The sequence below is a fragment of the Somniosus microcephalus genome, chromosome 4 (genome assembly GCF_052327205.1).
Source record: "Somniosus microcephalus isolate GS21.2 chromosome 4, FLI_Smic_1.0, whole genome shotgun sequence".
In the NCBI taxonomy this organism is placed as follows: domain Eukaryota; kingdom Metazoa; phylum Chordata; class Chondrichthyes; order Squaliformes; family Somniosidae; genus Somniosus; species Somniosus microcephalus.
In genome coordinates, this window is record NC_140990.1 from 289,280,031 (window position 1) to 289,302,454 (window position 22,424).

General features: G+C 48.7%; 1 protein-coding gene across 3 annotated transcripts in view; it reads right to left on the reverse strand.

Annotated features, from left to right (window-relative positions):
- The window catches only part of map3k19 (mitogen-activated protein kinase kinase kinase 19), a 98,135-nt gene that overhangs the window by 66,494 nt on the left and 9,217 nt on the right, over positions 1-22,424 (reverse strand). For 2 of the 3 annotated variants that reach the window (XM_085986597.1, XM_085986599.1), the window contains exon 2: positions 19,214-19,335. In XM_085986597.1, the coding sequence (XP_085842723.1) occupies positions 19,214-19,333 (120 nt within the window). In that variant the 5' untranslated portion in view covers positions 19,334-19,335. Of the gene's footprint in view, positions 1-19,213; positions 19,512-22,424 lie in introns of those variants that run through there. The other variant, XM_085986598.1, reaches the window with a different exon arrangement.

Here is a 22,424-nt window from a genome sequence, read left to right on the forward strand (position 1 = left end):
GCTGCAAGCACAATTAGTCGTGTGGCAAAATGAAGTTATGGTAATAATGGAAACGTGGCTTAAAAACGATGAGGACTGGGCACTTAATATCCAAGGGTACAAGGTGTTCAGAAAAGATAGGGAAGGAAAAAAGGGAGGTGGGGTGGCAGTGCTGATTAAGGAAGACATTGTAGTGTTGGAAAGGGAGGATGTTCTTGAGGGGACAAGGACAAATCCATTTGGTTAGTGTTAAGGAGCTTTTGGGGGTATTCTATAGGCCTCCAAATAGTGAGAGGGAGGTAGAGGAGCAAATCTGCAGGGAAATCGCAGAGATGTGCAAGAGCTATAGAGTGTTGATATTGGAGGACTTTAATTACCCAAATATCGATTGGGATAATGCTAGGGTAAAGGGAAAGGAGGGGGAGGAATTTCTGAAATGTGTTCAGAAGAATTTCCTTGACCAATATGTTCTTGGCCCAACTAGGAAGGAGGCAATGCTGGATCTGGTGCTGGGGAATGAGGTGGGCCAGGTCGACCAAGTGTCTGTGGGAGAACACTTGGGTACGAGTGATCATCGTATCATAAGATTTAGATTAGCAATGGAGAGGAGCAGGGAACAATCTAGAATGGAACTTCTAAACTGGAATAGGGCTAACTTCAATGGGAGGCGAAAGGATCTAGCCAGGGTAAAATAGAACCAAAGATTGACAGGAAAAACTGTAACAGAACAATGGGCGATCTTTAAGGAGGAGATATTCCAAGTACAGGCTAAGTAAATTCCAATAAGAGGGAAGGGTAAGGGAACCAAAGCAAGGGCTCCTTGGATGACGAGGGAGATAGAGAAGATGATGAAACAAAAAAAGAGGGTGTATGATGCATGTTAGGTGAATTCTTCAAGGGAGAACCAGACCAAATACAATGGCCCAGAAATTTGGGTCGGGGGCTTCCCGTGGGTGCAAGCCCCCGACCTGCACTTAACTTGCGCGCTGGCCGTTGAGCTGTGGGCCCCCGTGGAATTCCGATCCTGGGCCTCCTCCAACTGCCGGCGCGCAGTGCTTGCGTATCCCAGGGGCGCAGTTAGTTCGATGCGTCCCCTGGGATCACGTGGGCCATGGAGAGCCAATGGTAGCAGGGAATGCTCCATTCATAAGTTTGACAGGAAGACCTGTCAAACCTATAAATACTATAAGCGCCAAAACATCACTAAATCTTCAAATAAATTTTTAAAAAACATCACATTTTTAAAATAAACTATAAATTACATGAAATAACTATTTTAAACAATAATTTAAATTTTTGAAAAAAATAATTTTATTTTCTAACGGGGGCTAAAAATAAACTTACCTTTCTTTAAAGTATTTAAAAATAATAAACCTGTGGAAAAAATGTTTTAATTTTAATTAATTCACCACTTACCTTGTAAAAAGCAGGCCTTGCGACTGCTTTTTACATGTCTAACTTCTGGAGACTTACCTTTCTGGGAAAACCTGCAAAAAAAACGTAAGTTCGATGCGCACGCGCTGCCTCTCCTGTGCACACGTTCCACCTCTTAACCCCTTCTTTCAGGGGAACTGAAGTGCCGGTTCCCCGCGCATGCACAAAACCGGCACTTCCATTGGGCTTACGGGTGAGTACCCCATGCGTACGCACCTATGGGGACTCGAATTTCTGGGCCAATAAGTTGAGAGGGGATATGAAGATGAAAATAAGATTGGCAAAGAGAGAATATGAGAGTAGAATGACAGTTAACATAAAAGGGAACCCAACAATTTTCTACCGGTATGTAAACAGTAAGCGGGTGGTAAGAGGCAGGGTGGGGCCTATTAGAGACAAAGAAGGTGATAAATGCTTAGAGGCGCAGGGCAAGGCTAGAATACTCAATGACTCCTTTGTATCGGTGTTTACTAAGGAGTTGGATGCTAACAAAATATCAGTAGGAGTGGAAAAGGTAGAAGCAATGGAAGGGGTGAAAATTGATAGACAGGATGTACTAGAAAGGCTGTGTATGTTTAGAGTGGATAAGACGCCTGGTCCAGATGGCTTGCATCCCAGGTTGCTAAGGGAATTGAGGGAGAAGATAACGGAAGGGCTTGCCATCATTTTCCAATCTTCCCTAGATGTGCAGGTGGTGCCTGAGGATTGGAAAGTGGCAAATGTGACAATTTTAGTCTCCTTACCTAAGGAAGGATATACTTGCCATAGAGGGAGTGCAACGAAGGTTCCCGAGATTGATTCCTGGGATGGCGGGACTGTCGTATGAGAAGAGATTGAGTAAACTAGGCCTAAATTCTCTTTTGAATTCAGAAGAATGAGAGGGAATTTCATTGAAGCATACAAAATTATTACAGGGCTTGACAGGATGGATGCTGAGAGAATGTTTCCCTTGGCTGGGGAGTCTAGAACCAGGGGCCACAGCCTCAGGATAAAGGGTAGGCCATTCAGGACTGAGATGAGAAGAAATTTCTTCACACAGAGGGTGGTGAATCTTTGGAATCCTCTGCCCCAGAGGGCTGTGGAGGCTCAGTCATTGGGTATATTCAAAACAGAAGTTGATAGATTTCTGACTAGTAAAGGCATCAAGGGATATGGCGATGGGGCCGGTGAATGGAGTTGAGGCAGAAGATCAGCCATGATCTCATTGAATGGCGGAGCAGGCTCGAAGGGCCGAATGGTCTACTCCTGCTCCTATTTCTTATGTTCTTATGTTCATTGCTCAAGAAAGGGTGTAAGGACAATCCTAGTAACTACGGGCCAGTCAGTTTAACATCAGTGGTGGGTAAAATTTTAGAAAAAATAATCAAGGAAAAAATTAATGGGCATTTGGAGAAGTTTCAGTTAATTAAGGATGGGTTTGTAATAGGAAGATCGTGTTTGACTAATCTAATTGAATTTTTTGATGAAGTAACAGAGAGGATTGACGAAGGGAATGCAATGGATGTTGTCGACATGGGTTTTTGGAAGGCATTTGACAAAGTACCACATAGAAGGCTGGTTAACAAAATTGAGGCTCATGGAATAGGTGGGTCAGTGGCAGCTTGGATAAGGAATTGGCTTAATGACAGAAAACAGCGAGTTGTGGTAAATGGCTGTTTTTCAGACTGGAGGATGGTAGACAGTGGTGTTCCCCAAGGGTCAGTGCTGGTGCCACTGCTTTTTTTATATATATATAAATGACCTGGATATTGGAATACAGAGTAGAATTTCTAAATTTGCCGATGACACCAAACTTGGGGGTATGGCAAACAGTGAGGATGATATCAATTGACTGCAACAGGATATAGAAAGGCTAGCAGAATGGGCAGACAAGTGGCAGATGAAATTTAATACAGGGAAGTGTGAGGTGATGCATTTTGGCAGAAGGAACAGGGAGAGGCAATATACACTTAATGGCACAATTTTAAAGAGTGTGCAGGGACAGAGGGACCTGGGAGTTAATGTGCATAGGTCCCTGAAGGTGGCAGGACATATTGAGAGCGAGGTTAACAAAGCATATCGGATCTTGGGCTTCATAAATAGAGTTATTGAGTACAAAAGTAGAGAAATTATGCTGAACCTTTATAAAGCACTGGTTAGGCCACAACTGGAGTATTGCGTCCAGTTCTGGTCACCACAATTTAGGAAGGACGTGAAGGCCCTTGAGAGGTTGCAGAGGAGATTTACCAGAATGGTTCCGGGGATGGGGGATCTTAGCTACAAGGACAGGTTGGAGAAGCTGAATTTGTTTTCATTAGAGCAAAGGAGGTTGCGGGGAGATTTGATAGAGGTGTACAAGATTATGATGGGTTCGATAGGCTAGATTGGGAAAGGCTGTTCCCACTAGTTGATGGTCTTCTCTTAGGCAGTCCCTCGGAACCGAGGATGACTTGCTTCGCAACTAAAAATGAGTTTGCAGGTGACTGATGAGTCCAATGCGGGACCTACAATCTCTGTCACAGGTGGGGCAGACGGTGGTTGAAGGGGCGGGTGGGTGTGGTGCTTGGGTTGACGTGCACTCCTTCCGCTGTTTGCGCTTGGCTTCCGCTTGCTCCCGCCAAATAGACTCGAGGTGTTCAGCGCCTTCCCGGGTGCTTCTCCTCCACTTTGTGCGGTCTTGGGCCAGGGATTCCCAGGTATCAGTGGAGATGTTGCACATTTTCAAGGAAGTTTTGAGGGTGTCCTTGAAGCGTTTCCTCTGCCCACCTGGGGCTCTCTTGCCGTGCTGGAGCTCCGAGTAGAGCACTTGTTTTGGGAGTCTCGTATCGGGCATGTGGATGATGTGGCCCGTCCATCGGAGCTGATCGAGCGTGGTCAAAGCTTCAATGCTGGGGATGTTGGCCTGAGCGAGAACACTGATGTTGGTGCACCTATTCTGCCAATGGATTTGCAGGATCTTGCGGAGGCAGCGTTGGTGGTACCTCTCCAGTGCTTTGAGGTGCCTGCTGTACATGGTCCATGTCTCTGAAGCATACAGGAGGGCGGGCATCACCACTGCCCTGTAGACCATGAGCTTGGTGCTGTGTTTGAGGTCCTGATTTTCAAACACTCTCTTCCTCAGGCGACCGAAGGCTGCACTGGCACACTGAAGGCAGTGTTGGACTTCGTCATCGACGTCTGCCCTTGTTGACAGTAGGCTCCCGAGGTTTGGAAAGTGGTCCACGTTGTCCAAGGCCTCGTCATGGATTTTGATAATTGGGGAGCAGTACTGTGTGGCGGGGGCAGGTTGGTAGAGGGCCTTTGTCTTACGGATGTTTAGTGTAAGGCCCATGCTCTCGTATGCTTCGGTGAAGGTGTTGACGATGGTTTGGAGTTCGACCTCAGAGTGTGCGCATATGCATGTGTCATCTGCACACTGTAATTCGATGACAGAGGATGGGACGACCTTGGATCTGGGCTGGAAGTGACGGAGGTTGAACAGTTTCCCATTTATTCTGTAGATTAGCTCCACTCCAGCTGTGAGCTTACTAAGGGTAAAATGGAGCATTGCAGCGAGGAAGATCGAGAAGAGCATTGGTGTGATGACACAGCCTTGCTTGACCCCGGTCCGTGCGTGAATTGGGTCTGTGATGGATCCGTTGGTCAGGATCATGGCTTGCATGTCGTCGTGAAGCAGGCGGAGGATGGTGACAAACTTTTGAGGGCAGCCGAATTTGAGGAGGACACTCCATAATCCCTCATGGTTGACAGTGTCGAAGGCCTTTGTGAGGTCAAAGAAGGCCATGGACAGCGGTTGGTGCTGTTCCCTGCATTTCTCTTATAATTGACGTGCGGTGAAGATCATGTCCATTGTGTCCCTTAGTGGGCGGAATCCACATTACAACTCTGGGAGGAGCTCTTCAGCCACTGGGAGAAGGCGATTGAGGAGGATTCTTGCGATGACTTTCCCTGTGGCAGACAACAGGGAGACTCCTCTTTAATTACCGCAATCGGACTTGTCACCTTTTTTGAAGATGGTCAAGATTACGGTGTCTTTGAGATCCCCTGGCATGCTCTCCTCCTTCCAAATAAGATAAATGAGTTCATGTATTCATGCTACTAGTGCTTCTCTGCCATGTTTTAGTGCCTCGGCGGGGATTTCATCTGGTCCTGAGGCCTTGTTGTTCTTCAGTTGTCGGATGACCTTTTCAACCTCATGCTGGGCTGGGGTTGTGTTGAGGTGGTGGCGGGTAGCATGCTGCGGGATGGAGTTGAGGACACTCGCGTCGAAGACAGAGTCTCGGTTAAGGAGATCTTTGAAGTGCTCCTTCCAGCCGGCAATAGCTGCCTCTTTGTCCTTGATGAGTACCTCTCCGTTCTTGACCCGCAATGGGGTAAGACCTTGGGTACTTGGGCCGTAGGTGGTCTTGACTGTGCTAAAGAATCCATACACGTCATGGTTGTCAACTAGCTGTTGGATCTCCTGCGCTTTCTCCACCCACCATCTGTTCTTTAGGTCGTGAGTTTTTTGTTGGACCTCGGCCTTCAGGTGTCTGTAGAGCTGCTTTCTTGCTCTCGAGTTCTGTTGCTGTTTCCAGATCAGGAATGCCTTGCGCTTGCAGCTTATCAGCTCCTGGATCTCCTGGTCGTTCTTGTCGAACCAGTCTTGGTGTTTCCTGGTCAAGTGAACTAGCGTCTCTTCACAGGTGCTGATTATGGAGGCCTTGAGTGCAGACCAGGCACTGTGGACACTCTGGGCTCGAATTTCATCGGGCTGTTGAGGCGGGATTAGAGGCGTGTGGGGGGTTAAAATCGCGAAATCGGGGGGCACAAACCCATCCTGCCCCCAACCCGCCTCCATGCCCGTTTCACAGGAGGCGGGTACCCGACCTGTGCTGGGAGCCACCTCCCTGAGACGGGAAGGGGATTAGTGCCAATTAACTGCCTAATCCCTATTTTTATCCCTGAAGTTTGGCTTCCCAACGGCTCCAAACCATGCCAAGTTAGCGAGGCGGACCGTCGGGCTGAAGGACTTGGAGGGTTCGAGATATCCGGTGTTCAGGTGAGTGATGGGCACATGAGTGCAGAGGTAAGTGTGTTTGGTGTGTGTAAAGTGTTTAAATAAGTTTTTCTTACCTTTACTTAATAATGCAGCCTCCCTTCCTTCAGGTCTCAGGAGTCCCTCATCTTACCGGCACAGAAAGCAGAATGGCCGCGAGCTGTCAAAAGTTGCAGCATTCAGCTTTCTGTTCTGGAGAGATCGCTAAATCAGCCTGAGAGGAAGGAATTAACTTAGTGCTTCAACGAGCTGTCAAACGCTGATATTTCATCTGTCAGAAGCTCTTGACAGATGAAATGTCAATCTGTGACGTCACCTGCTACCAAAAGTTGTAGTCCTGCCTCCTACACGCCTCCATTGATAAAATCCAGCCCTCTGTGTCTCTAAATCACTGGTACAAGGACTAGGGGACACAGGGCTAGAAATTCAGTTGGTTGCGCCAGCCGTTAGCGCCTTAGGAGGAGTAGATGTCGAGCGCTAGGCGCTTAGCGCCCGGGCGCAGCGTGATCTGCGCCTCGCCCCAACTTCAGTAGACATTTAGCGCCGGCGCAAAGTCTTTGCGCGCGCTCAGCTGCGCACGCAGATCATGACATAATTTCCTCGTGCAACGCCCTTTGTGCGCCCCCAACCGGATCTTCAGTCACGCCGCCCCATTGTGCGCCTGGCGGCCCTAGCGACTGTTGAGTGGAACGGTGCTCAGCCGATGCGGGCCGCGGGGAGCGCAAATTAAAGGGCACTTCCCCTGCACTATAAAAGGCTGCCATTTTGCAGCACTCATTCTTGTGAAACGGATCTTTGGAGAGAGACCAAGGTAGAGAGCTTACTGCTTTGGCCCAACACTAGGACAGGTACTTCTGGCTTCAGGCCACAGCTTTGCAATTGTCTTTGCCTTCATTGATATCTCATTGTTTGCCAGCATATTATGGGGGCTGCAATGGGTGTCAACGCTGGCTTTCTGCATTACATCCAAAGGGCTCACAGACGCCGTGAGAGAGTGGCAGCCCTGGCTAGACGGAGAGGGGGCAACAGGCGTCGGCAAGGGAGGCCTTACCCACCCAGGGTATACCGCCAGCAGTTCTCCTATCTCAACATGTCTGACGAGCAGTGTGTTAGGAGGCTGCGATTCCGAAGGGAGGTTGTCACAGAGATCTGCCAGCTGCTTCAGAGAGATCTGCAGCCACAGCTGAGGTGCAGGACGTCTCTGTCGGTGGCAGTGAAGGTGATGGTGGCTCTCAACTTCTATGCCACCGGCTCCTTCCAATCCGCTGCTGGGGACATTGCCAACATCTCCCAGTTCGCCATGCATTGCTGCATCCGCCAGGTGACCAATGCCCTTTTCAGAAGGAGACGTCAGTTCATCTCCTTCCCCATGACCCTGGACAAGCAGCAACAGCGTGCAATGGGATTTGGAAGAATAGTGGGCTTCCCCATGGTGCAGGGCGCCATTGACTGCACGCATGTGGCTTTGCGGGCACCTGTGGAGAATGCCGAGGATTACCGCAACCGGAAGGGCTACCATTCCCTCAACGTCCAGCTGGTGTGTGACCACAGGCAGCTCATCCTAGCTGTCAATGCCCGCTTTCCAGGCAGCAGCCACGATGCCTTCATCCTGCGACAGACTACTGTGGCTGACATGTTCCAGGCACAGCCTCAGCCACGAGGATGGCTTATCAGGGACAAAGGCTATCCTTTGTGTACCTGGCTCATGACCCCGCTCCGCGCGCCCAGGACCCCTGCTGAAGAGGCATACAACGAGGGCCATCAAGCGACCAGGAACATCATCGAACAAACAATCGGCGTCCTGAAGCAACGGTTCCGCTGCCTGGATCGTTCCGGCGGAGCCCTGCAGTATTCTCCGGAGCGAGTCTCCCATTTTTTGGTCGTTTGCTGCATGCTGCACAACCTGGCTATCCGCAGGACTCAGGCACTGCCACCACAGGTTGGAGCACCACCTCAGGAGGAGGAGCAGGAGGAGCAGGAGGAGGAGGACCAGCACAGGAGGGAGGCACAAGGTCCAAGGGCCGCCCGTCGGCGGCTTATTGAACGTAGGTTCTAGGCCCCCTCTCAGGGAATGGCTTGTGCCAATGAAAGAAGATGAATGGAGCCGCTCCGCAAGCCCTCAGCCGGTCAAGGCAACAAAGACTTCAAAGTTCAAACATGGACAATCTGAATAAAGAAAATTGTTTATTTCACAAACTCTGTGCCCTTCCCGCATGACAAACAACAACAGAAAAACCCCCCAAAAAACAGTCAGACACATAACTGGCTCCCACAACCTGGAGAGGATGATCAAAACAGTGAAACAAAAATGACCGTGATCCTCGGCCTTCATAAAAAACAAACATAACATTTTCGGCCTTCATAAAAACCAAACACAACATCCTCGGCCTTCATAACAAACAAACACAACTGCCCACACATTCTACTTTTTGCCCCGCGAGGGCGATGCCTTGCGCATCTTTGTGTGGCCCCTGGCCGCCCTGCTGCTCCTCCTCAATGTGAGCCCAGTGGCTGCAGCAAGGCTGGGGGAAGGCTCCTGAGGGGCACATGGCGTGACGGCAGATGCCCTTGGGGGTCGGCCTGCACGAGCTCTGGCCCTCGAGGGGCCGGCTGGCGACTGCTGCAGCTGTGGCTGGGCGGCATCAGTCTGTCCAGCAGCTCGTGGCAGCTGCACTGGTGGAGTGGCAGTGGCGGTTGCAGGAATGGGGGCAAGCTGGCTGATCGCAGGCGCTCGCTGGTCGCCTGATACAGTGGCACTCGCCCGGGCCAGCACTGCAGCATGCACAGCAATCTGCTGAAGGACAGACCGCTGTGCTGCTGCAGCGCGGCGGGTGCCCTGGCGATGCCTGCCTGACGCAGCGAGTGTGGCAGCAGTTAGTGCCCGTGTTGCCCTGGTCTGTGACCGCATGAGACCAGCCAGTGGCTGGACGGCACGACTGAGCATTTGGGTACTAGCTGCCTGTGCTGCCCCGAATTCTTGCAGACTCCTGGCCTGTGCTGCCCCGAATTCCTGGACACTCTTAGCCAGTGACTCTATGGAGTCAGGCATCCGTGCCACTACCACCATGAGCTCAGTGTGCCTGCGCTCAGAGTCGACGGCCATCTCCTCTAGGAGGCGCACCTCCTCTGCGCTGACCGTCGCAGGACTGGAGGCCGCACTCACCCTCTGGGGAGAAGGCCGCCGAGCTTCCCCACCCCTCCCGCGTTGCTGCAGGCCGCTGGGCCCCGGAACTTGACTCTCCTCCGACCCTTCCCCCAGGCTCCCCTCCAGGGAAGACGTGTCCCCTACATCGCCATGGGCTGGCGTGGCTGAGGGTGCCACAGATGGGCCGGCTTCCTCTTCCTCCTCCTCCTCTTACGAGGGGCTGACACTGGCAGCTTGAGGGACCTCCTCCTCACCTGGCGAGTCACCATCTGAAAGCAGGAAGGCACAAGAGTAGCTTTAGAGTGAGGACAGGGCGTCAGCGAGGGAGGCATGAGTGGTGCCATTCACCGCATTGGTCGGACAGTGGCAAAGGATGTTGATCTGATGCGCAAGTGGAACGAGAGAGGTCCAAAAGGTGATGTCCTTACCATTGGTGCCCAGAACAGGGTCGGCATCTCCAGTGGCAACGGGGCCAATCAGCCGGACTCCCATAATGCGCTCCACGCGCTGGTCGAGGTCGGTGAGCTCTTGGAGCTGAGGTCGGCCTCCCCCGGTCGCAATCTGGCTACGCTTGTTGTTAGCCAGCTTGGCCTGCAAGAGAAAGGACGGCCTCTAAGTACGGTGTGTAGCCCTGATCTTGTCTGCACTGCCTCCCATGGTCGAATAGCTTGGACATTGTGTAGCCCTGATCTTGTCTGCACTGCCTCCCATGGTCGAATAGCTTGGACAGTGTGTAAAGTGCAGAATGTGCAATTGATGGTCATGCCAGTCCCATTGCTGCTGGATGAGGGCTGGCCATTGGGGCTTTCAGGTCCCTTTGTCCATAATGTGAGGTGCACATGCAAGGATGAGGAGGACACTGGAAAGGGTACTCACCCTGACAATCCGAGTGAGGTCGTTGAACTTCTTCCTGCATTGTACAGGATTCCTGGCAACCACGCTGTTGGATGTCACCCTGTTGGAGACCTCCCTCCAGGCTTTGCGGTAGACGCTGGGCAGCGGCTTCTTGCCACTGTCAGGAAACAAAACATGGCGTCTTCGCTCCACTGAGCTAACCAGCAGCCTCAGGTCACCTTCGCTAAAGTGCTGCGCTCTCTCCCGGGCCTTCTGCATCGTCCTGGGCGTTAAAGAGTTGCAGCAGCAGTGCTCAGGCCTAGGTGGAGGGCTGCAGTGTCCAGGGCGTTGCAGGCAAACAAATCGACCCTTCCCCCTTTAAGAGCTGGCCGGCGCCAGCGTGTCTGCCGTCAATCAAAAAATCACCGCACCTGCGCTGCGCCCGACCTCGGCGGTATCGCTCAGCACCGCCGGCTTAGCGCCTAAAGATAGTCGTGCATCGCCAGTTTTAGCGCAGCAGCAACCTCTTAGGGCGATGCTACTGAATATCGGCGAAGTGGGCTCGACTTTGCGCCGGGCGCAAACTTCAGCGGCCGCCCGACTTTACCGCCCCAAAAGTGGCTATACTGAATTTCTAGGCCACAGATTTAAGGTTTTGGGCAAGAGATACAGGGGGGATGTGAGGAAAAACTTTTTTACACAGCGAGTGGTGATGACCTGGAATTCGCTGCTGACGGAAGTGGTGGAAGCGGAGACACTCAATATTTTCAAGGGGAGACTGGATAGGCACTTGAGGGAAATAAACTTGCAGGGCTACAGGGATAGAGCGGGGGAATGGGACTGACTGGATTGCTCTACAGAGAGCCGGCACGGACTCGATGGGCTGAATGGCCTCCTTCTGTGCTGTTATGACTCTATGGGGGAAAAATTGGGTGGAGCTGCAAACGGGGCGCCAAGCTCGCCTGGGCGCCAGATTTTGCGCTGCGATCGGAGCAGCAGCGATCGCCGGAAATTCAGCTTGAGCGCCCCAAGAGGGACACGGGGCGAGGCTCAAGGCGCTCTGCGTCCCTCTTAGGGTGCTGAAACTGAATATCGCAGCGTAACGTGCCGCAGCGCCACACGCTGCGGCATGGTGCGCTGCGGTACTGCAGGCCTTCCTCCCATTCTTACGGGGGAGGGGCCTGCACCAGCGCGATGAGCGATCGCGAGTGCTGGCAAAAGAGCCCTGCACCGAGGAGAAGTGCCAGGCTCTCGGAAAACAGCCGGCAATGCCGTGGGGGGAGAACAGGAGGCCGGGGACGGAGGTGCTGGCAGGCGGCCGCCGAAAAAAACGGCCGCCCCGCACCTCCACCTTAATTTGCACCACTGCCGCCACAGGTAGGCCCTGTGAACCAGGCGCGATTAGCGAACAGCGCTACAGAGGCGGTCGCTGCCAAATATCGCGATCGGGGCGGTAGCGGGGCGCTGCGCACACCGATGACGTCATCAGTGGCGGCGCAGCGCAACAGGCTAATGCCGCCATTAGCGCCCCAGCTAAATATCGCGGGAGGCGTGGCCAGTGGCGCTAAAGCCACTGAGTGCCCTCTTTAGGCGCTAACTGGTGGCGCAGCCCACCAAATTTCTCCCCCATGACTCTATGAAGGATATGATAAGATGCATAATAATGCAGAGCTTCAGATACCTTCCATTGGCATAGGGCCTACTTTCACAATATAAATGTCAAATTAAAAATTAAAAATCATCCACAAACATGTAATATTAGTTTATGTAAATTTTGGCCCGGATTAAAATACTTTTAATTATTTTTCAAAAAATTATTTTTTTATTGTAAATGCTTCAATAAAGGGACTTTTAATTAAATGTGAAAATGGGAACATTTATTTTCATTAGAATTGTGTAAATTGGTAAATGATTTGGGGATTCCATTGCTTGTCATTAGGGGTTTTCGTTCGGAAATGACAGCAATTGAATCCTCCTTTCTGATAGGAAGACTGGCCCACGTGATCCCAGGGACGCTTCCGAACTGCCTACATCCCTGGGATCCATGGGCCTTTACTCAGGCATATGTCTGCAGGCCCAGGACCCGAAGCTTCTACAGCCTGGAAGCCAGCAGGTAGGTTAGTATTTTTTTTCGGGTCGGAGGCGCACTCCGGAGGTACACCTTCAACCGCAAATTCCGGCCCACTGGCCCAGAAATCCCGGTCGGGGGTTTCCCGCGGGTGCAAGCCCCCGACCTGCACTTACCTAGTGTGCCGGCCGTTGTGCTGTGGGCCCACGTGGGATTCCAATCCTGGGCCTCCTCCAACTGCCGACGCACAGTGCTTGCGTATCCCAGGGGCGCAGTTAGTTCGATGCGTCCCCTGGGATCACGTGGGCCATGGAGAGCCAATGGTAGCAGGGAATGCTTCATTCATAAGTTTGACAGGAAGACCTGTCAAACTTATAAATACTATAAGCCCCAAAACATCACTAAATCTTCAAATAAATTTTAAAAAACCATCACATTTTAAAAATAAACTATAAATTACATGAAATAACTATTTTAAACAATAATTTAAATTTTTGAAAAAATTTATTACATTTTCTAACAGGGCTAAAAATAAACTTACCTTTCTTTAAAGTATTTAAAAATAATAAACCTGTGGAAAAAATGTTTTAATTTTAATTAATTCACCACTTACCTTGTAAAAAGCAGGCCTTACGCCAGCTTTTTAAAAGTGTAACTCCTGGAGACTTAACCTCCCGGGAAAACCTGTAAAAAAAATGTAAGTTCAATGCGTACGCGCTGCCTCTCCTGCGCACGCGTTCAGGGGAACGGAAGTGCCGGTTTCCCGCGCATGCGCAGTGTAGTGTATGTAACTGTTCTACCTTTAAGAGAACTATTGTATGTAACCGTTCACCTTTAAGAGAACTATTTTAGGTGTGGCACTACTTTATCTTGGCTGCTGTATACTGTAATACCGATGGCGACCACACCGGTATATAAGTGCTGTGTCAGGATTTATTGGGCAGATTCGCCCTGACCTTCGAATAGTAAAGTCCTGTTAAAGTTACTCTTGTAGTCTGTGTATTAATTCGCCATAATACCTACAGACTTTACAGTGGCGACGAGTTCGATCTTACCCTGCGACAACAATACTTCCGAAGCAGTTAACGAGCGTCGAGAAGAGGCACCCGCCCTCGTCGTTCTGCTGAGAGAAAACTCGAGTCTGCAGAGCAAGGAAGAAGGAAGAATTCAGACACGAAGCCTTCCATCAGCAACAGGCACTGATTGTCCCTTCTGCCACGGTGGTGAGTGAGCCGATCAGCACGAGAAGCAAGTCGGCCACGGTGACTGTGAGTAAAGGGAAAATAAAAAAATAAACGGAGGATAAGGGCGGTGAACTCGACCACGGTCGGGGGAAAGGAGCCGGACAGAAGTCGGGCCCAGAGGCGCTGAGACTGGGGCAGCGTGGAGCACGGAAGCCACGGTACAAGCGGGCTGGGAGACGCAACAGCGTCGTGAGACAGCTAGACCGCGACCGGCGAAAAAGGCCGGGCAGCTACCGAGGCCACGAGGCGCTGCGACCGGGATCGTAAGGCGCGGGAAGATATAAAAATAAATAAACCGCGGGGAACTCAGCCGCAGCTGGGGAGGAAAGCACCAGACTGCGAGAGGGCTGGGAGGCGCGATTGGAAGCCGCTGAGGGAGAGACAGAGCCCGAGCGAGCGGGAGAGACAGAGCCCGAGCGAGGGAGACTGAGCGAGATCCAGCCAGCGGCTGAAACTGTTCGCCGTCAACGGGTTGTACCCAGCGCCGGTTGCCCTGCCGAGAAAAGGGAACAACAGAGCCCGAGCGAGGGAGACTGAGCGAGATCCAGTCCAGCGGCTGAAACTGTTCGCCGTCAACGGGTTGTACCCAGCGCCGGTTGCCCTGCCGAGAAAAGGGAACAAGGAACGCACTGAAGCTGACGCGCAGGCTGCGAACCCCGAAAGCCAGCGGTCGTCGCCCGAGGGAAAAGCTTACCCCTCCCGCCAGGGGAAGAAACGCGGGAAGCCGCCAGTAGGCGGGGAAGATGACAGAAGCGGGAAACCGCCATTTTGAAAGTGGGCGGGGGGAGAAGACAAGCGCGGGAAACCGCCATTTTGAAAAAAAAAGTTAAAGAAAAATTTCGTGTTTGTTTCGCAGAAAGATAGTGAGAGATAGTGAAGATGCCTAAGCATGGTAACATCAACAACTTCGATTCCGAGGTGGAAGATTGGGCCACGTACGTAGAACGTATCGAGATATATTGTGAGGCCAATAAGATAGCAGATGATGATAAAGCTCTCACCTTATTAAACGCAATGGGGGCAAAGACATACGGGCTATGGAAGCATCTTCTATCACCAGCTAAACCGGCGGATCAGACGTTCGCTAATATTGTTGCTGTCCTGAAGGATCATTTGAACCCCACACCACCGATGTTGGCGGAACGATTCAAATTCTATGCGAGAACGCAACGGAAAGAGGAAAGCAACGCGGAATACTTGGTCGAACTGCATAGACTAGCGAAATACTGCCAGTTTGGGGAAAATCTGACAGAGGCATTGAGAGACAAGTTCGTGTGCGGGTTGTCGAAGGAAGGAACACAAAAGCGTCTGCTAGAAGAGAACGATCTCACACTTGATAAGGCTGTCCTTATTGCAGCATCGCACGAAGCCGCAGCGAGAGGCACAGCAGAAATGCAGCTGAAGGCAGCGGTACTCAGTGTGGATCAAATTACTTCGGGTACATCGAAATGTTATCGTTGTGGGAAGACAACACACGACCAGAACCAATGCTGGTTTAAAAACCAGGAATGTAGAAAATGTGGCAAACTTGGTCACATAGCTAAGGTATGCCGGTCAGGAAAGAAGACCAACAACAACAAAAAAAAGTCACCGCAGGAAAAGTACAATAAGGTACACAAGGTGGCTGAGAAGAGTTCAGATGAACAGAATTCGGATTCAGACCCAACCGTTCAGGAACTGGGTAGTCTGAGAATTCACAATGTGAGTAAGGAAGCTGACCTGCAAACTATCTGGGTCATGCTAAAAATAGCCGGAGTCCAAGTGAAAATGGAATTGGACACAGGATCAGCCCTATCAGTCATAAATCGAAGGGATTACAACCGGCTATTCTCACACATACCCTTGAGAGATACCAAGATCGTATTGCAGACATACACGGGGCAGAAAGTATACCCCATGGGAAAGATAAAAGTCAAGGTGAGAGACAGGGGCAAAGAACACCAAGGAATGTATTTATATGTACTACCTGAGGGAGGTCCGCCACTTCTGGGACGGGAGTGGATCTGGGAAATAAACATGGAATGGCACTATTTAAAAGCAATAATGAGTGAGAACTCGGTGAAGACAATCAGCTCAGACTCTGAAACGGATGACGATAAGACCAGCCCAGGTGCGAAAGACAAGTTTAAAATGGACTTGCTGACTAAGGTTGGAAAAACGAAGGAGTGCATAAATGCTTATGCTTCAGAGGAGAACAAAGTTTCAGAACAGAATTCCACTGAACAACAACAACATAGTTTGACAGAGAATTCTGAGTCTGTCCAGTTTATAGATATGCACAATTCTGAGGAACACCGGGCTCGAACTCAACTCCATTTCAAATTACAACAGCAATTAGAACAATTGAGTTGCCGTCTCGAACAAGAGATGAAAGCAATTAAAAAGTTCTGTGACACAGAGTGGGAGAACCTGGAAAGACAACAGAAACAGCTGATGGAGAAAAAGGAGCAGGAGCACACAAACCGTCGGGGCAAGGAGGCCAAACGAATCAAAGCTGATTCGGTGTCAGAAGGTGCGTGCTTTAATCTGGTGGAGCAAGAGGTTCAGCAACTGAAAGCGCTTGTTAGCGGATTGCAGGCAGAAAAGACTGATTTGGTCGCCATGAACTCCGAGCTCCTACTGAAGTTGGGTGCAGCATCACCGGACGATTCAAGTGGGGAAATTCGAATGGTGGAGGCTGCGGATGATGGCGAAGTAGAAACAGCAAAGGAGCCCCAGGGCAAGGTTATAAACAGCCCTGCAGCTACTGGGAAACGTATGAGGTCAGAAGAGTTAACGGTCAGCCAACTCTTTCATATGCTGAAGGACAAGACTCTGAAATGGGAACAAATTGAACATGAGTTTAAATCTTCAAAGGAGAGGGGTTTGGAGTTAACGGTCAGCCAACTCCTTCATATGCTGAAGGACAAGACTCTGAAATGGGAACAAATTGAACAGGAGTTTAAATCTTCAAAGGAGAGGGGTTTGGAGCTCCCAAAAGTTATTGAAATAGCTGAGGTTGCAACACAGACTGAGAAGATGGCAGCAGAGCAACCCTTGGATGCCAAAAGTACGCTGACTCACGTCAATGTTGAACAACAGAAGGTTGAAACAGCTGCTGCAGTAGAGGGATTGAATAGTCCGATCAACCAATCTCCGAATGAAGTTGAAGTATTGAAATCACAAATGACGTCATTAGTAAAAGACTTGCAGGAAGCCCAGAAAAAGCTGGATGAAGCTGAACGCCTGAAGAAGTCTCTTCAGGAAAGATGTCTGGATTTGGAACAAAAGCTGGCTAATGTCCAGCTGGGTATGGAGGAAATAGAAGACCCTCTCACTGGCCTAGCTCAAGATGACACCGAATATTACCATGACCTGTTGGACGACATCGAATATTACGATGACCTGTTCTGCCCAGCTTGTGATGAAAACTCCCAAAGTGCAGAAACCATGAAGAATCACAAAAAGTCTAAGGAACATCGGGAGATGGTGGCGCTACTACGGAAAAAGGAGGACGAGAAGGAGGAACTGTGCATGCAGCTGGCAGCTGACAGTGGAGCCCAGAGAGTCTCCAAGAAGCAGAAAAGGAAAAGACGAAGCAGAAGATGATGATCATCTGGACCATCATCATCACTACTAGATCACGCACGGGGTCCCTTCGAACGGAGCCAAATCAGTTTGGAAGTAGAAAAACTTCCCAAGGTACTCAAGTTTTTACAAGCCAACAATGCTGGTTCAGAAGGACGGAAGTTCAAGCTGTTAAGTCCAGTGAAGGACTATTGGATGAGTCACTCCAGCAACGTGAACCGACTACACCACAGGGAACTGCTACACCACTGAGGTGTTGTCAGGACCGAGTCAAGAAGCACGGAAGGCGCATCCACCGAGATTGAATCTGTGAACTGTTTTCCGCAGAGACTGAATCTATGAACTGTTTCCCACAGAGACTGAATCTGTGAACTGTTTCCGCAGAGACTACATCTGTGAACTGTTTTAACATAAAGTTGGATATATGTTATGATGTTATGTTTAATGGTGAATAAGTATGTTGTAAGCTAAAAAGGGAGGATTGTAGTGTATGTAACTGTTCTACCTTTAAGAGAACTATTGTATGTAACCGTTCACCTTTAAGAGAACTATTTTAGGTGTGGCACTACTTTATCTTGGCTGCTGTATACTGTAATACCGATGGTGACCACACCGGTATATAAGTGCTGTGTCAGGATTTATTGGGCAGATTCGCCCTGACCTTCGAATAGTAAAGTCCTGTTAAAGTTACTCTTGTAGTCTGTGTATTAATTCGCCATAATACCTACAGACTTTACACGCAGTGCATGCAGGAAACCGGCACTTCCATTGGGCTTACGGGTGAGTACCCCGTGCGTACTCACCCGTGGAGACCCGAATTCCTGGGCCACTATCTGTGCCATGTATTAAGCCATACAGGCATAAGAAGATTACACAACTGAACATGTGGTTGCACAAATGAGAACATAAGAAATAAGAGCAGGAGTCGGCCATACTGCCCCTTGAGCCTGCCCCGCCATTCAATAAGATCACGGCTGATCATCGACCTCAACTCCACTTTCCCGCCCGATCTCCATATCCCTTGATTCCCCTAGAGTCCAAAAATCTATTTATCTCAGCCTTGAAAGTACTCAAAGACTCAGCATTCACAGCCCTTTGGGGCAGAGAATTCCAGCGAATTCCAAAGAGTGAGGTAGGGTTTTAAGTTTGTCGGGCATTGGGAACAATTTTGGAACAGCAGGTGGTTGTACTGATGGAGTGGAAGAATACGTAGATATAGAGAAGCAGATATATATATATTTTTAAAGCAATTGGAAAACGCCACAAAAAGGGTAAAAGAGATTCTGAATTTTATATATGGGGCATTGCATATAAAAGCAAAGAGGTGATGATGAATCTGTACAAGACGTTGGTTGAAGTACCGTATGCAGTTTTGGGCACACTCTATTCTAAAAAGGATGTTGGAGCTATGGCAAAGAATAAAATAGATTTAATAGAATGATACCAAGGATGAGAGGCTGACAAGACTTTGGACAAAATTAGGACTGTATTCACTAGAGTAGAGAAGTTTAAGGGCAATCTAATAGAAATGTTGAAAGTTTTGACAGGGTTTTTTCACCAAGTCTTCCATGCCAGCAATGGCAGGCTCCCTAATATGAATGGTATGAGTCAAACTTAAATGCTGTGCTGTAGTACCATATGATTTGAACTGCAGTAATACCAGGTTGTATTTCATTGCATGTTGTAGGGAACTACCTGCACATTATAAAATGCTTGATAAGCTCATCCATCCCTCTATTATTTCTTCGATTACATCACCAGAAAAAAAGTCCCAAAACCTTTGTTTATAGGGTAATTATAAGTTTCAGGTAATCAATATCACTGGAGCTTAAAAGAAACCCTTTATGTTAAGTAGAACACGTTTTTATTTCTTTTGCTCAGAATTGACTCCTGTTTCAACAGTAAGATGAAACACATCCTGTTACCTGTGAACTGCGGATGCTCAAATCATTGTTTATCCAGTTCTTTTCTCCATTTGCAAGAAAGCTGTCTAAAAAAGGTGATTCTGTATGAGGAGAGCAGTCAAAGATATCCTCTGCTTTCATGGCTACAAAAACAATCAAAGGACAAATATAAAGATTTTTTTTTAAACGGTTATTTTGTTAAAACCAAGTTTGGGCAGAACTTCCTCAAAATGTTTTTGTTTTGATTTACGAGCAGTGGGCCCAGTTTAATTTTTGTTAGCACCTGCAGAGCTTGTTAGATGCTCCTGGTCCTATTGCTGTCAATCATTTGCATTCAGCCATACACCTCTTAAAATATAACATCTTATTTTTAACCATTTAGGAGTCCATTGAATATTCTAAATATGTTGTGGCTATAGTTGTAACCATTGCCATTATGATAATGAATTTAATATGATCTATTACTCAATTAGATTGGATCCTTAAATGTCTCTCAGGCCTTCTGGGTTGGTTTTGAGCATATGAACTTAGGAACAGGTGTAGGCTACTTAGACCCGCGAGCCTATCCGCCATTCAATGAGATCATGACTGATCTATGACCTAACTCCATATACCCACTTTTGCTCCATATCCCTTAATACTTTTGGCTAACAAAAATCTATGACTTTCAGATTTAAAATTAGCAATAGACCTATCATCAACTGCCATTTGCGGAAGAGTGTTCCAAACTTATAACACCCTTTGGCCTAGAAATTCAGTTGTTAGCGCCAGCCGCTAGCGCCTTAAGAGGGCGATAAGTGGGGCGCGAAGCGGCTAGCGCCCAGGCGCGACGCGAACTGCACCTCTCGCGAAATTGAGCGGACATTTAGTGGCGGTGCAAAACTGCAATGCCTGCTCAGCTGCGCGCGCAGATCCTGACGTCATTTCATGGTGCAACGCCCTTGGTGCGCCCCAAACCGGAACTTCAGTGGCGCCCCCCTTCTTTCCGCCTGGCGCTCCCAGCGACTGGTTGAGTGGAACGGTTCCCAGTCGCTATGGGGCGGGGGGGGCGCTATTTAAAGGGGGCTCTTCCTGCCTTCTTAGTGGTAGCCATTTTTGGACCACTCCTTCTGTGTGAGAGAGAGAGAGATTTGCAGAGAGACAAAGGGAGAGAGCTTTCTGCATTGACTCAGCGCTCGCACAGGTATTTCTGCCTTCAGGCCAGAGCTTTGCAGTTGGATTGATTTTTCAGTGCCATAGCCTTGAGTGGCCACATACTATGGGGGCTGCAATGGGTGGAAACGTTGGGTTTCTCCATTGCATTGAGAGGGCTCAGAGACGCCGAGAGAGAGTGCCAATCATGGCCAGACGGAGGAGGGCCAACAGGCGTCGGCACAGGAGGCCTTACCCTCCCAGAGTATACCGCCAGCAGTTCTCATACCTCAACATGTCTGAGGAGCAGTATATTCGGAGGCTTCGATTCAGAAGGGAGGTGGTCACTTCTTATGTTCATTAATAAATAGACATTCTTATTATGAACACAGCTAGCTTCTAGCTAGTCATTTATTCAGTACACGTTCTCTAGGTACAGTATCTGTAGAGATGCAGCATGTGTGCTCCTGTGTGCAGGCTGCCACCTTGACTGTTGCCTTGTGGGTAGCCTAGCCTCATGGGTAATGTAGTCTTAATATATATACAGCTGGGTAGTGTAGTCTTATATATACAGCTATATACAGCTCTACACAGCTCTACGGATCCACCTAGTGTCCACTATAGAATGACATGTTATTGATCATTACATCCCCCTTTCTTTGAGGTTTAACAAAATCAATATCAATCAACTTTCAAGAAAACAATAAAGATAATATCAGTAACACTTTTGTTAGTGCTCTATAAACATAAACATTTTCAAAACAGTCAACACATTTTCAAAGCTTTACATTGTACTCAAAGATTAAGTCTATCAGGCTATTTTACTTCACATGTGGATCTTCTCAACACGGGTAAGTCTGATGTGTCTTCATGAGATTGTTCTGGTGGTGAATGACAAGACGCAGTTGCGACATTGTCATCAATCTGCTCTTGTATAGATCGAGGTCTCCTTGCGATCTTTGCTTGGAGAGGGTTTCAGTGTTTCCTTCACTCTTCATGCCATAACTCTCAATGTAGTCAATGCACTCTCGAAAAACTGCTGGCAGCTGGATCCCATCATACAACATAGTCCTCTCAGCAGCCTCGGCTAATGGAACACCAAAGATTGGCCTGAGGGAAGAAGGAGTATCGACCGGAACTGCTTCCTGCTCTGGTGCAGGCTTCTTCTTTTTCTTTTTCTCTTTCCACTGCTTAACAACATCTGCTGCGGTTATATCTTTGGACTTTTTCTCCTTGTGTTTTTCCTCTTTGTGCTTTTCTTCCTTTGGCTTCTCTTTGACCTTAAAGTCTTTTTCTTTCTTCTTGGAGAAACTAGGCTTTTTGAAGACATGGATACCCTTTGGCCTTTTCATCCTTGATGGGCTCTTTGCTTCATCACCTGAGTCATCTGGTCTGCTTATGGCACAGTTTATACGGTAGACTCTCTTGACCAGTTCTAAGTCTTCACAAGCTTTGTCACCTAGTATCGAATCAAGTCTTTCAGCCACAACAGAAAACATGAGATGATGCACTTTGTCTTTGACTGTCACTTTAAGTCTGCATACACCTAAGCTATCTATTTTCTGTCCATTATAGCTCTTCAGTAGTACTGACTTTTTCTGTATTTTGGGCTTTTCTTTCATATTTTTTATGTCACTCATACTGATTAAGTTTGCTTTTGCCCCAGTGTCCAGTTTCAATGTAACTAATGCTCCATTTATCTGCAGTGGGATCATCCATTTGCCCTCTTTTACTGCACTGACTTTATGTTCAGCATTGTCCATTTCTGAGGGCTGCACATTTTCTGTATCTTTTTTGAAATCGTCACATGACACCATTCCTACAAAAAATGTCTCACTTAAATCAGTGTCCTTAATCACATTAACTTGTTGCCCTTTCGTTGTTTTTACTTTCGAAAAGCATTGTTTGGCAAAGTGATTCTTTCCATTACACTTTGTGCACATTTTTCCAAACGCTGGGCATTGTCTTAACTGGTGTTTGTAACCACAGCATTTACAATTAAAAATTTCATCCTCCGATTGCTTTTCATTTCTGTTCTGCCCATGTTTCTTCCCCTTGTAGGACACAGCACCGACAGCAGCATTTTCACTCATTACAATCG